We start from the raw sequence: 14,599 nt of genomic DNA, 5'->3' as shown, positions 1-14,599 counted from the left end.
TCCCGGCGGAGGGCGGCCGGGCAGCCGAGCCGGGTCGGAGCTGGCGCCGCAGCATCCAAGTCCACAGCCGGCTCCGCATCCGAGATCCGAGCATCCCTGCTAGGCGATGCAAGGGGACATCCCTGCCCTGGGCAGGGGGACGCCGTAGGGTGGCTGAGGATGCCGTAGGGTGGCAGAGGCCATCCCCTTCATGGGGACATCCCAGAGAGAGGAGCAGAGGGCTGAGCGCTCAGGAAGACTGACGTGTGCGCTTGGGCTGTGCAAGGCTGTGGACACTTGCTTTATTTTCAAACAGGTACGGAAATGAAATCAGGAGCTGGTATTCAAGCAGGTATGGAAATCATGAGCTGACGGTGAATGTGAATTGTCCCCAGCCATTACCACACCTGAGGACCCGGCGTCCTCCTCCTGGCCTGGCAGCTCTCCGGCAGGGCAGGCAGGGCCGGGCAGGGCAGGAAGGGGCATAGGAAAGCTGCAGGGCAGTGACTGGGGCACGGACTGGGAAGCAGGAGCGGTCCAGTCTCCGCTCTGCCACTGCCTCTGCTCTGCAAACCAACACCGCCTTTCTGTGCCCCAGCTCCCCAGCCACTGAGAGGGGGATAATATTACACAGCCACGTTTCAAAGTGCTGCGAAAGGGCCCGCTTAAGTGCTATAATGGGGCCAAAAAGAGAGAGAAGTAGAAGTTTCCAGGGGCATTGGCAGACATCAGCTTGTCTCAGCATGCCGGGAGGGTGCTAGCCAGCGTCCATCGCAGCCAGAGCAGGGCCGAATGGATATTTGGGCAGATGCTGTGGGACGTGCTGCCCTCCTGCCTTCCTCGTCCTCTGCGCCAGAGTAGGGATCACGGGAGAGTGCGGAGCCAGCAAACTCCTCCTCATCAGCTCGCCCTTGTCTTCGGGACACGGTTTACCATCCCAGCCCTGTCACTGTCCCTTTGCAGTCACCTTTTTTTGCCTTCAGAAGGCTGAAAGGCACAGGCAGGATCGGTGATCTCAGGTCCAGGATGAAATTTATGGTCAACACCAGCTCCACGCCAGTGGACGATGTGAAATGGTTTCCTTACCACCCAGTCGAGTGTTGGCCATCAGGCTGCCGGGCTTCGCTTCTCAGCTAGATCACCCCTGTGTCCCCATGTCCCAGCGGCATTCCCGTTCCCCACCTGCACAGGCGAGGAGGAAAGAGGACCACCTCTCTGCATCCATTTTTTTCCTAAATTCATCCCATCCATTTGCAAGGCAAGGGCCTTGAGGAGAAAAACACACGGAGGAGTGCGGGAAGGCGGTGAGGACACGTTCACCTGGCTTAGCCGGCCATCACGGAAAGGGTTACCCCTCTTTTAGCCCGCTGAGGGTTCACAAGAGCCTACGGGGTGCTTAGAAAGAACAGGAATGGGGACCTATAGATATCTGCTGCTTTTGGGGAGAGGGTCTTCGGGCTGCGGTTTATCACCCCAGCCAACAAAGGCAATTGGTGGTACCCCCAGCTTTGGTGTCCTGCGAGCGGGAGCGCTGCCTGTTGCTGCCTGGCACCAACCCAACACTCGCCGTTAAGTAGGAGCTGTGCTTTGAGGGACCGGAGGAACTGAGCAGGGAGATAACAAGGCTCTTGGGCTGCAAATCTGACCCTCTCACCGTAAATGTGATTTTATATTCCACCCTCCCCACACCTCGCAAGCCGCTGCCTGGATCTGCGCAAATAAATCAGCTTTGCTGGCTGAGCCACCGTCTGAAAGCCCCGCTGGGAACCCAACTACAAAGCTGTCGGAGGCAGAAGGACACGAGCGCGTAACCCCTGCTCTGCAGCCAGCATCCCCGCCCCGCAGCCCTCGCCCACCGCAGCCGCCTGGCCTCTGCTCATCCCCGGCACGGGCCATCCCGCCCATCCCGGTCCTCGTAGCAGCCTCAGGGGTTCGGGGAAGGATGGCAGAGCTGATAAGCCAAGGGAGAAGGCAGGAGATTGGGATATAAAACAGGCAGAGGCTGTGAATGATGGCCCGTGGATTAATTCATCCATATATACTTAGCTGAGCTACTGCGTCTGGCAGGCAGGCTTGGTGCCCGACTCCATCCCTCCATCCCGGCTCTAACCTTGCTCCCAGCCCGCTCTGATGCCATTTCTCTTTCTTAATAAGATTAACACGCCGTCTTCTTTTGCACTTTTCATCCTTTAGAGCTATTCATTAACCCGCAGGGCGCTATCGAGAACAGTTGTTAACCCGCTCTTCTGGCTCCCTCCTCTTCTCTCCCTCCCAGGGGAAACTGAGGCACAGAGAGATCAGGGTTTGCACAAATCGCAGCGCGCACCAGTGTCCCACGGGCAGCCCGTGCCGGCGTCACCCACGCAGGGATGAGGGAGCGGGGAAGGAGGTCCATTTGGCCCCAAAACCCTCCCCAGGCTCATCACCGAGCCGCTTTCCAGTAGCCGGGGGTGGGTCCCTTGGGGAAAAGCCACCTCTCCGACCTTCATCCCGGCTTCATGCTCCCTCTCCTTCCTCTTGCAGAGTCGGTGCCGATGGCGGTGATTATCGGAGTGGCCGTGGGGGCCGGCGTGGCGTTCCTGGTGTTGATGGCCACCATCGTCGCCTTCTGCTGTGCCCGCTCCCAGAGGAGTAAGTGTCTCCCCCGGCCCCGCCGCACCCCTTCGGGCACAAAACCTTGGCGGGGGGGGGCGAATAGAGTGGGTCACAAAGAAATTAGAGGCTGAATTTACTGAGACGGCACCAGCGCAAGCTGCTCCTCGGGTTGGCCTAGCACCACTCGGCTGCTAACGGCAGCCCTGCGGGAGAAGGAAGGGGTTTCGGAGCACGTGGAAAACACCGGCAGCTCGGGAGGCATGCAGGGGTGTCCTGGGGGCCAAGGCACTGCGAAGGGACCTGCTCTTAACCCCTCCCTTGGAGAAATCCTGATGTCCAAGAGGACCATGCCACATCGGTGCTTAAAAACCCTCCTCGGTTTGTGCTCTCGGTTCTGCTTCTGGTTTAATTCCATTTTTCTCGATGTAAAATGCAGATTTCCTAGTGGGAACTTGCAGCCGGCTGAGGAATTTTACATGGGCCATGTGGGTTTTGAAGCCTGGCTGCGGTGGGAATACGAGTTAAAGCGACATTAGAGACGCAGGTAGAGGAGAGGGAGGGGTGAACAGCGTGGCATCATGTTGCCTCATTAAAAAGACACCGGGAAATGAAAGGAGGATTGTTGGCTAAATGAAAAGGCATCAAACCAGGAGGGAGACGAGCGTGATTGTCTGGAACATCTCAGGCCACGGGGGAGGAGATACTCGATGGTGCTCCTGGCTCGGGAGACGCGTGGTACGGATGCCGGGATGCCAAGCTCTCTGTGTGTGTGCCAGAAAACCCCGTTGGTTTTTCTTTTCTTTTTTATTTTTCCCCCTCTTGATCGTTTGCAAAGCAATCAAAGACACCAGGCTCCTCTTGGATTTGGGTATGAACGCACGGCCTCCCGCGGCAGAAATGTGTTTAATTTTAAGAGCGATAATGATGCCTCTCCCCGTTTTATCCCTTGTTTTTTGAACTCTTGCAGCCTCCATTAGCAAGAATTAACAAATAAAATGGGGGGCAGTCATTAATCTTGCTTTTTGGGGGAGGATTGCTGATGGACCGGACCCAAGACCAGGCCAGTGTTGCAGAGATGATTCAGCAAGGATGGACGATTCGAGCGCCTGAAGAAAGCGGGGGCCAAGCCATGTTGCCATGTCGGATGTAATCGGCCATGCTTTCCCCAGGCCGCATCGTTTGGAGCAGAGGAGAGCACGTGGTTCATTATCTTCTTCTTATTTGCTGTAACCAGGTGGTGCGGGGTTCTTTACAGGACATACAATTTAACCCTAATGCCCTGACAACAGATCAAAGACGCGGTGCAAGTGCCAGGTTTTAGAGTTCCTCCCAAGCTGGAAGCGTGCAGAGGACGGGCAGGTCTTTGGGGGAAAAAGCAGGGCTTTTCCAGGAGGGAACAACCCCATCCCACCCAAAAGCCTTGTGTGATTCATCTCTTGGATGGGAATCCAAGTGGTAAATCGGGAATAAGAGGCATTTTCCTCGCCAGGGCGAGGAGGATACGTATTGGGAGGAGGGCACTGGGGACGTGGTGGCATGGCACTGCTTGAAGTCCCTTCCCTCCGCTGTATTTCCAGTGCTGTCCCACTTAAAAAGGACTTTTTGGCCTCCTATACACAACGAGCTGCTGGGTCTGGGCATCTTCCCAGCGTGCTCACCGCACCACTGCTCTTCTTCAGCTCCTCTTGCAGTGTAAGTCCCCAGTTGCCATGCCCTGGGGAGAGGCCTACAGCATCCCCGGGCCGGAGCGCGGGTCCCTGGGCTGCCCGCAAGGCTTCTTTGCTACTTCGTTTTGGGATCGGAGCAAGCGAGCAGAAAAGAGATCATCCAGGAGATCAGAAAAGATCCCTGCCCTGAGCTCCCTTCCCTCCCTGCTGGACCCAACCGGGGACGCTGGTTGGGTAACAGATGCTTTGCCGGGTGCTCGCCGCTGGAGAGGAGCGGGATGCCGTGGTGCTAACGAAGCAAAGCCCGGTGCAGGTGGGGTTCTCCGCCCTGAGCTTCGTGCAGGGAGCAGGGGGTGCTGGTGGCAATGGGGCTACTTGGTCCCCCATTCCATGGCTCCAAAAGCCCCTTGGAGCTGCCAAAATCGGGTCCCTCCTTGTTTTTGGGGGGAGCTGGGAGCATCAGTGGTGCACCCATGGTGCAAAACCCTGCTGTCCCAGGGCAAAGGGCTTTTCTCCTGATTTTGCAGGGGCTAATGCAAGCCAGCTGCTGTGGCCGCTAGCTCCAGCAGCAGGTGAGCATTAGGAAGGTAGAAAAACCAGGTTGAGAAGGTGAGGAAAGGACTTTGCTCATGGTTAGTGGTGTGAAATCAGCAGCGGTATTACAGAGATCAGCTCAGGAGTGATGGGACCAGCAGAGCACTTTGATATCAGGAGAGGGACTCATTTCCTAGCAGGATGACTGCAGATTCCTCTCCCAGGACAAATACCGGAGCGTTGTTGCATCATTTAAAACAACAGCCTGCAAACAAAACCCATTGGCAGGCTGCGGGGATGGCTCCGCACGGCTCCTGGCGGAGGGGACAAGGTGACCCAGCAGTAATTCTGGAGGAGGCAGCTCCTGATGGCTGCAACCGCAGCTCATGGCACCAGGAGAAGCAATTCCTGGCCTTGCTTTGGGGAGATACAGCAAGAAAATGCACCGGGTGCAGATACACCAAGCCTGGAGGCTCTGGAATTTAAAAAAAAAGACTTTACTGCACATCTGTTGTTGTATCTTCGGTGAATTAACAGCCCAGAGTTATTTAAGGGGGAGCACTCCTGGGAGAGGATGTGCAAGACAGTAATTAGCTTCTCCTTGTGATTAAAGACGGAGGCTCCGGCACCAGGAACATGGTCCTAGCCAGAAAAAAAAAAAGAAAAAGCAGTAATAACCTCCCAGCGAAACTCTTTGCCTTGCACCGAGACCTGGAGACGTCTGTGGGTGACAGATATCGAGGGCACGGGATGCTGAGATGGATTAATTCAAGGCTGGAGCTTCAAGCCGGTCTCGGCGGCGTGATTCGGTTTGGTTGACAGATGAAATCACCGTCTCCTCCTGCGTGGTCCAGCCGCTGCTGGCCTGAGTCGGTGCGGGCCTGGCTTGGCAGGGCACCGCCGGTTCCTTTGGCTGGAGGTGGATCTGACGGTTCGAGGCGGTTTTGGGTCCGGGAGGGTTGGCGCACCCGTCCTAGGAGGTGAGAGCCAGATCGTAGGCTGAAGCCCGGCGTCAAAGCTGTTTAGATCTCCCTGCTCAGATTTGCATCCATCTCTGCTTTTCATCTCGGATTCACCTGGCCATTTCTGCTCCTGCTGCTCGGTGTCTTTGGTTTAATTTTGCTAAAACGACTTCTTCAAAGCACGCCTGACACCTTCAGGGGAGGCAGAGCGTCTCTCCAGAAATGTTTCTCTGCCCTGCATGAAAACAGACTGCTTGGAGCAGCAGCCAGGGATGATTTTGTCGTTCCCAAAGCCCTGCCTATGTCTTTGTTCACTGCTTGGCCTTCTCCATCTCCATCTGCACCCCAAACCTGGGGAAGGCTTTTTCTCAGGGGCTTCCCAGCACCAGGGAAGAGCTGGTCCGTCCCTCAGGAGCACTGGTTCATGTTGATAGCACGTAGGTATGGCAGAGCCTAACCAAGCTCCCAAAGGAATTAAACTAGAAATCGGAGCTCCCCGGAGGCGAAGCTTTCCCCTGCCCATACCTTAGCCCAGTTCTCAGATGCGCTTGCTGAGCCAGGGTTAACTTTCCCCGGTGCTGCTGGACGTCCTCGGCAATCGGTCGGGTCCCTGAGGACGCTCCAGGATCGCCTTCGACTGACCCCTTCTCCATCTCGCTCTTTGCCCAGATCTCAAAGGTGTGGTTTCTGCCAAGAACGATATCCGCGTGGAGATCGTCCACAAGGAGCCGGCCTCGGGCAGGGAGACGGAGGAGCACCCAACCATCAAGCAGCTGATGGTAAGGATTTACTTCTTCTCCCCGTAAGCAATTACTGCTTCTCCCCGTAAGCAATTACTCTGGGTAAGCGTTTGACGGTAATGAGCCCAGGCACATGTAGTTCAGTGCCGTAATCCCCACTCGAGGCAAAGATGCTCTTCCAAAAATCTTGCTCTTGAGATCCGCATTCTCCTGCCATAAAAGCTCCTCGAGTGAAACTTTGCTAATGAGGAGGGAGAGCTGGGAGAGGTTTATTGCAGTAGCCCAGCTGCCCGCAGGGCTAATTGCAAAGCAAATTTGCCACCTCGCCTGGGGAAAGAGCTGCAAACTGCAAGTAGACACGCAATAGGTGAGCACAATATAATAATGAGCTAATTAGCCAGCGAGAACTCAGCTCTCCTGGACACAATTAAGAGAGTTATATGTGCAAAAATAATGTATGTGCACGCAGTTGGTTGCGGATTGCTGACGCCAGCCTGGGCCTGGGTCTGGAATAACCTGGGAGGTGTCACCTTCCTGAGGCCACTGCCTTTGCCCCAGGGGACCGAATGACACAGGCAGGGCAAGACGCTGATGGCTGAGATCCCAGGGAATTCAGCTTCGGCCCATGGACCCGGCGCATCCTCGCAGCCCGGCGTTGGCCGTGTCTCAGCCCCCATTTGCCTTTGCTTTTTCTTGCTGGTGTCATGGCGCAGGTGACAAATAGAAGCCGAACAAATGGCAAAGAAAGGCCTGAAAAGGTGAGAGAAAAGAGCAGATAGGAACGGGAGAAGGGACTGAAGAGGCTGGAGGCTGCTTTCTAGGCTGCTGGGTGGTTTATTCCTGCTCTAACCCTCCGATTTTTGGGCAGCACTTGTAAGCATCGGCATGCCCTGCCTGCAAAGGCTGTTTGATGAATTGCTGGTGGAGAGGCAAGGATCGTGGGGCGGGCAAAATCAACGTCTGACGGTGCACGTGGACAGCAAGGGAGCCTCAAAAGGAGAAGGCAGGAGGAGATGGAGATCAGGCATGTTATCCCAGCACCGCTGCGGTTTCTGTGCAAGACCCTTCGGTCCCAGCAGGGCTTTGCCCCGAGGAGTCTGCAAATCCCCAGCAGGATTTGCAAGGCTTCGCCGGGTGGAAGGACAGAGGAGGCTGGGCCTCGGGTTTGGCGCAATCTGCTGGGATGAAGGGGATGAGGAGCTTCCTCTCCATAGGCCCCTGTCCCACCGTCCGTGTAGATCAACAGCGCCGAGCCCAGACCTGGCTTCCAAAGGAGAGGCTAAGATCAGCCCAAATGCTGCTCGAGACCTTAACCACCGAGCTGGAAGCACGCACGAAGCCTCGCAGAGGAACCGTACGAGGGCCATTTACCATTGACGAGTAAGTGAGGAAGAGGATGGTCGTGGGAGGCCAGGCACAGGATCTTGCAAGACATCGTCGGGGTTTGCCGAGATTATTTGCCGGAGCCAGAAAGTGATTTCCCATCAACGCGTGCCCTCGGTGAGGCTGGTGCCGGAGCAGTGCCGAGCTGCGCTGTCCCCATTTCCATAAGGATGCTGGCAGGATGGAAATGGCGCAGAAAAAAAAGACAATATTGATTTGATAGCCGGGAAAAACAAAGCCTGACGGGGAGAAGTTTACAGAGCTCGTTGTTTAGCTGATCAGCGAGACTTGTGAGAAGTGGTTTGGTTACGGCGCAGCGTAAAGGGGCTATTTCAGTGCCAACAGGGTAGGCAACGTCGAGCACTTTTGGCTACCGAGCGTAACAGCCTGGCTGCCGGAGCGGGAGAAGGTGATTCCAGCCCTCTCCTGGCCAAACCCAGGCCCTTTTCCTGAGATACATCAGTTGGAAATAACATCGTTGGATCAACGCTGTTCAAGAGGCTGGAAGAAATGGTCCATACGTCTCTGACTATGGGTGGATTTGGTTGGGACGTCCTACCGGGCAGGGAGAAGACATCAAAGCCCCCTCCCCTGCCTGGACCGGAGCATCCCCATCCTCACCTGCCCTCGGCAAGAGCGTTCCCAGCAAATACTTCCCATTTCTTTTCTCCTCGGAGCCCCCGCGGCCGCTGCTCTCCCTCATCCCCCTCCTCGCTGTTCCCAACAGCCGGTGCGAGCATCCTCCTCTGGCCATTAGAGACCCAGGCTTCGGATGCTGAACAGATTCCTCATCAGAGGCTCCGAGTTCGGCAATGAAATGATGGATCGAGTTTAAAAAAAAGTCATCCTTGCTAACGAGCGGTGATGAGACCTCTCAGCACCCCTTGCCTGCTCCCTGCCCTCACCCCAAGACTTTCCTGCTCTCCCTCCTCCCCGTACCAGCGTTATTTCCCCCGCCGCTGCTTCGTTTGCCTCCCCTAAGCTGCTTGTGATATTTCCAGCCCGGGCTCAACCTCGACGGTGTCCTTTGAAATGATCTCCTTGCCCTCAACAATGTTCATAACACCTTGCTGTTTAATATCAACTGCGAATTTCATTAACATGCTGGGTGCTCGCGCGGCGAGATCATTAATGCAGATGTTAACGAAAAGCAAGCCACGCTTGCAAACGGCTCCCCTCGGCTCAACGCCTTGCTGCTTCGCGGCGGCTTTTGCGCTCCCCATCCCGGACCCTTGGCCAAGCGCTTGAGGTCCGGCACGGCCCGACCCGCTCCTGCCAAGCTTTGGGAGCGGTGATCCACCCTCCGCACCACCGACGGTGCCGTCGCGCCTCCCTTTCCCGTGGTGTTTCCACCTCGCCGGAGCGTTTTTGGCTGCAGAGTGCCAGCGTGACTCTTCTTCCCCCCCCCAAAGGCTATTGCATTTGTTATTCTCCAGCCATCTGTGACCTCCGCAGCTCTCCGTGCTTTTCACAAATGATTATTCATGCATCTATAAATTCATTAACACCTTAGGATACACGTCATGCTGTCTGATTTGCATATGTTCCCATCGCGGTCCCCTCCCGTTAGCTGTTCTGCCAGGCGCTGCCTACGGGCAGGGAAAAGGCTGCCAGCCCGCAGGGGCCCGAAAGCGAAGAGCAGCCAGCGGCTGGAGGCAAAAGAGCCGGTTAAAGGGGCTGAGCCTGGAAAAAATAAATCACAACGGCAACCTTCTCTCTCCTGCCAGGGTGCGTTGCGTCAGCGCGCCAGTTGGGCTGAGCCTGGTCTGCGAGTAGGGGGTTGAAGAGCGTCGTCAGCTCCGACGTGGCGTAACCTCCTCCGTTGGCATGGTGGGGTTTTGTTCCTGGCTGATTGGACTCCGTGCCTCAGTTTCCTCATCTGTGAAATGGGGCTGATGATCCTAAAGGAGCCGTCCCCACTGCCAGGAGGAATTGTGATAGAGACGATCCCAAAGCGACCGGCAGGCAAGAGCATCCGAAGTCGAAGGGGCTCCAGTGCGGGCGGGTAGACCCCGGCATCGCCTTTGCCTCATATTTGGGGTGGAACAGTCAAAATAACCCATCCAGCAGGCAGGTTGATGATCTCTTCCTTGCTCACCTTTCTTCCCTGTCCCCATCCTGAAACCCGTCCCTCTCCTCCGAGGGGTGTTCCCAGTTTGTTCACAGCTCGCAGAGTGCATTTTCCACTCAGGAGCTCAGCTCAGATCCCCACAGAAGAGGAGAAATTAAAAAAGCGGAGGTGAAATTCAGGGCGAGGCTCATTTCTACCTGCAGCCCAGCTGTCACAGCATCATTTTCTCTGCTTTTCTCCCCAAGAAATGCTCCAAGTGCTCCCAAGAAAGGAAGAAGGACGCGAGAAGGATGACAGGCTGGCCTCTGCCCAGCCAAAAACCAACATTTTTGGGGACCGGCGGGACGAGGTGACGCAGCTTCACCTGCGGGCGTTGGGAGGGAGGGCACAGGCGCTCGGTGGGAGCTGACGGCGCCGGGCGGCAGAGGCAGGAGCCGGCGTGTGAAGGCGATAAACCCGCGGCCGGCTGGGAAAGCCCAGCGGGGTGGGTTTTTTTATTTGTGTGCTTGTTTCCTCCCCGGCAGCCGGTCCCCGCTGGGAGCAGAGGAAGCTGCCGTCTTGGGAATCTATTAAACAACATCCCTCGCCCCTGGTAGGGTTTGACCCACACGAGTTTCGAAATGCGGCTGAGTGGCATCCAATTATCCAACAAGCGGGAAATGTTCTAATTAAAGGCGGTGCGAGGGAGGGGGAGGCACCTCCCCGGAGCGAGGGGCTCGCCCTGCGGCTGCCGGGCCTGGAGGGATGCTCCGGGAGCCGGCCGGGCACACCGGAGGGAGCAGCATTTTAAAAACCATATTGTCTCCGCTAATGAAAGCAAAGAATTTAATATCTGGTCTGGCGGATTCGACATCTCAGGTGAAAGCAGCTTCATTTGGCGGCGTTAAATGAGGGAGTGCTCCGGCAGGCAGAGGATTAGGAGGCGCGGCACTGGAGATGGCCACTATTTTTATAATTTAAATGTCGTTTCCCTGCCTTGAGTGACCTTGAGACGTCGCTTTGCTTCGCAGGGACGTGCTCCCTTGATGGTAGGAGCCAGCACGGCAAAGCTGATGTGATGCTTTGTAACGGGGGGGGGGGGGGGGGGGGGGGCACTCTTTTGCAGCAGGGGAAACTGAGGCAAGCAGCGGTGGCGATTACGGATGCAGCTCATCGCATCCCTGAGCCGTGTCGGTCCAGGAGGGACCAGCGAGGTTTGGGCACAGGGATGGCTTTACACCGCGACCGGGATTCCCGGCTGCAATGTGCACCGGTCCTGGGACGGCGAAGGCTGCCAGCACCCGGCGCTGTCAAGCAAGGTTAAGTCCTGGCACGACATTCCCGGGATCAGGCCGTGCCTTCGGATTCGGCAGCACCGGCAGGAGGGGGAATGGTGGGCACTGCCACCTGCGTGGCAGCAACGCGGCCGAGGGACCGAAGCGTATGGGTGCTGTAGCCCAGCTGGAGAAAACCACGGCTCCGGAAAAAAAGTCCGTGCACGATGCCGGAGCATCCCGCGCCTGTGCCGGCGTCCGTGAGTGCGTTGCCAGCTCGTGGCCGCGCGCTCCGACCTTTCGGGTCTCTTTTTTCCTGTATTTCCCTCTTTCCCCCTCTCCCCTGCTGCCTCTGCTTTCGTAATCCCCATAAATAGCGGTAACAGAGTTAACTTTTGTTAACTTTCATTCGCTCGCTCGTGTTTACCCAGCGATGGCAGAGAGGAAAGCAAGCTAACGAGCGGCCCGCCGCCCGCTAATTAACGGCGCGCGATGGCGTCAGGGCTCAGCCGCCGCGCAAACTTTAATAAAGGGCGCGGTAATGACCGGCTGTAATGCGGGAATTGGAAACGCGGGGATGCGATGGAGCTTTACGGCCCGCGCTCTTGGTTGGCGCGGGGGCTCGGTGCCCTCTGACGGCGCCTGGGCTCACTGCAGCCCCCAAATCCACAGGGTGCAGCCCCCAAATCCACGGGGTGCAGCCCCCAAATCCACGGGGTGCAGCCCAATCCACAGCATCCCCCAGCCCTGGGGAGAGGCAGGGACCCCACGGGGCTGGAGGAGCATCCCGGTGCCTGGACCGCTCCAACCATCGCAGCCAGAAATGCCATAAAACAGCTTAAAATATCTCATCAAACCCAATTTATTAATTCTAGGCAGATTTTGCCACCGGCAGGACTGTCCCCTTGGTTCTCACCCGCTCGTGTCCCCTCTCCGTCTCCCACCTGGGCCACCCGCGCCGAAAACCAGCCAAATCCGAGGAGGAGAAGCGGTTTCTCCTTTTCTTTGGGAGCCAGGAGCTGCGAAACCCTTGCGATGGGTTTGAGACGGCTGCGCGCAGCCCCATCCCCTGCCTCTGCAGTGATGGGCTGGGGGTTTAGGGTGTCGCTGGGGCTGGCGTGCAGCCGGCAGAGCCAAAAAATCACCCAAAAGCCCTCCACGTACCATTTTAACTGCACTGAATTTAATCCTCAGAGACACTTGTATTTACCTTGGTAAATCAATGGCTGTTACAGGCTGCTTTTTTCCTAGGAAAACTGAGGTACTTTAATTTATTGCATTTAATAGCCATATCAAAGGCTTTCAGGAGCTGAATAGAAAGCGCTGCAGGGTGAATTTCCACAACCACTTACCACATTTTAAAAAGGAGACGAGAAGTTGGGCAATAAAAGGGAATTTTTGGGCTGATCTGGGGCTGTGATCAGGGTGGCTGGAGCAGAGAAACCGGGCTGGAGGCTCGCGATCGATACGGGAGAAGATACAAAAAAAAAAAAAAGGCAGCTGAGAAATCGGTTGATAATTATTCCGCTTCTGCAGAACCCCACCTTGCTGAAGGAAGTGTAATTAAAGCCGTGGTCTAATTAATGTGTACCTTGCCCCCCCCGATCGCGGTCAGCCTTCAAAGGAGAAGTAACGAGGCGGAGCGAGATGGGTGAAGGCAGCACGTCGGGGCGGCAGCGTCCAGCTCCGGGGGTATGCGAAGGAGCAGCGGGAGCAAAAATTGAGTCGAATCAAATCAAAAAGAGCTTCTGCAAGCCCGGCTGTCCCCTCCTGACCCGCTTAGCAGAGTTAAATAGTTCGCTTTCCACATCAGCCTGGCCTTCTTAGTCCTAAGCAGAGGGAAAAACCCAACTTGTAACCCAGGGAATGGCGCGGCTTTGGGGCAGCCGCCCGGCTCCGCTGCCCTCCGCCGCTGCCTCGCGGGAGCGTCCCTGGGCCCGTCCTTCGATCCGGGTGGCGGGGGCCGGCGTCTCCCTTCAATCCGGGTGGCGGGGGCCGGCGTCTCCCTTCGATCCGGGTGGCGGGGGCCGGCGTCTCCCTGCGCGGGGCTGATGGCAGGGGTGGGGGGAGAACGGGGGCTCGGGGACGCTGCCACCCACCCGCCTCCTCTCCTAGATGGACCGGGGGGAGTTTCAGCAGGACTCGGTGCTGAAGCAGCTGGAGGTGCTCAAGGAGGAGGAGAAGGAGTTTCAAAACCTGAAGGTGAGCTGGCCCCCGGGGACGCGGCCCCCTCCGTCCCCAGCCCCACGGGCAGCTGAGGCTCAAAGCCCCCCCAGGTGGCTCCTGCAAGAGGGGCTGCAGCACGTGGCCGGGGCGCTGGCACCCCGGGGTGCTGAGCACCCATCCCCGCTCCCGTCCCTCACCCAGCGTTGCTTCTTCCAGGCTTTCTGTCCTTGTGCCGTGTCCCCTGGTGTCACCAATGGTGGCCCGTACCCTGCGCAGGGAGGGACGCTCTGGTACCCCGGGTGCCGTTCCCTGGTCCCAGCACCCTTTGGGGGATAAGAAAAAGGTGTGCGCCAGGACAGCGGGGCGCAGGGGGCACCCGTGCCTCCCTCGGCCCCGATTTGGAGGGGGCTGAGCTGAGCGGGACGCGTTGGTGGCCTCTGATGCTGCATGGTTGAAGGTGTCCTCTCGCACGCCACAGGTGCGTGAGTGGGATGGGTGCCCCGAATGCCAGGGTGGGCACCACCAACCTGCCCCCCCCCCCCTTTCCCCACCCCGCAGGACCCCACCAACGGCTACTACAGCGTGAACACCTTCAAGGAGCACCACTCCACCCCAACCATCTCGCTGTCGGGCTGCCCGGCGGACCTGCGCCCCGCCAGCAAGCAGCGGGTGCCCACCGGCATGTCCTTCACCAACATCTACAGCACCTTGAGCGGGCAGAGCCGCCTCTACGACTACAGCCAGCGCTTCGTGCTGGGCATGGGCAGCAGCTCCATCGAGCTGTGCGAGCGCGAGTTCCAGCGCGGCTCCATGAGCGACAGCAGCTCCTTCCTCGACACCCAGTGCGACAGCAGCATCAGCAGCAGCGGCAAGCAGGACGGCTACGTGCAGTTCGACAAGGCCAGCAAGGCCTCCGCCTCCTCCTCCCATCATTCCCAATCTTCTTCCCAAAACTCAGATCCCAGCCGGCCCCTGCAGAGGCGGATGCAGACGCACGTTTGAGCCCCTCCGGGGACGATCGGGACCCTCCGCGCGGACGCAGTGGACAGTCGCGCCCGCTGGGAGCGGCGGTGGGAAGAGGCCGGGTCCAGCCTCCCCGCCCCAGAGCGGGGCTGCAGGGTGGGGGACCGGCCCCCCGATACACGCTAAGCACAACCCCGCCGAGGACGCGCCGAGCCCCGGGGAGCCGTCCCCTCCGCGGGGCTGGGGACACCCCCGGCCCGGCCACCCACCCCTGCGCCCCCCCAGC

The 14,599-nt window shown here is 57.8% G+C and overlaps 1 protein-coding gene across 1 annotated transcript in view; it reads left to right on the top strand.

The window, feature by feature from the left end:
* KIRREL3 (kirre like nephrin family adhesion molecule 3) overlaps window positions 1–14,352 on the top strand; it is a gene marked incomplete at both ends in the record, with an annotated part of 334,100 nt that extends 319,748 nt beyond the window's left edge. The window contains 5 exons of the mRNA XM_082330666.1: window positions 296–331; window positions 2,503–2,610; window positions 6,407–6,516; window positions 13,300–13,386; window positions 13,909–14,352. Of these exons, the coding sequence (XP_082186792.1) occupies window positions 296–331; window positions 2,503–2,610; window positions 6,407–6,516; window positions 13,300–13,386; window positions 13,909–14,352 (785 nt within the window). The remainder of the gene's footprint in view (window positions 1–295; window positions 332–2,502; window positions 2,611–6,406; window positions 6,517–13,299; window positions 13,387–13,908) is intronic.
* Window positions 14,353–14,599: the final 247 nt, after the last annotated feature.

This window comes from Platalea leucorodia (assembly GCF_965183815.1).
Source record: "Platalea leucorodia genome assembly, chromosome: 20".
Classification (NCBI taxonomy): domain Eukaryota; kingdom Metazoa; phylum Chordata; class Aves; order Pelecaniformes; family Threskiornithidae; genus Platalea; species Platalea leucorodia.
The sequence above is the reverse complement of the archived record's forward strand: the minus strand, read 5'-3'. Positions and strand labels throughout refer to the sequence as shown.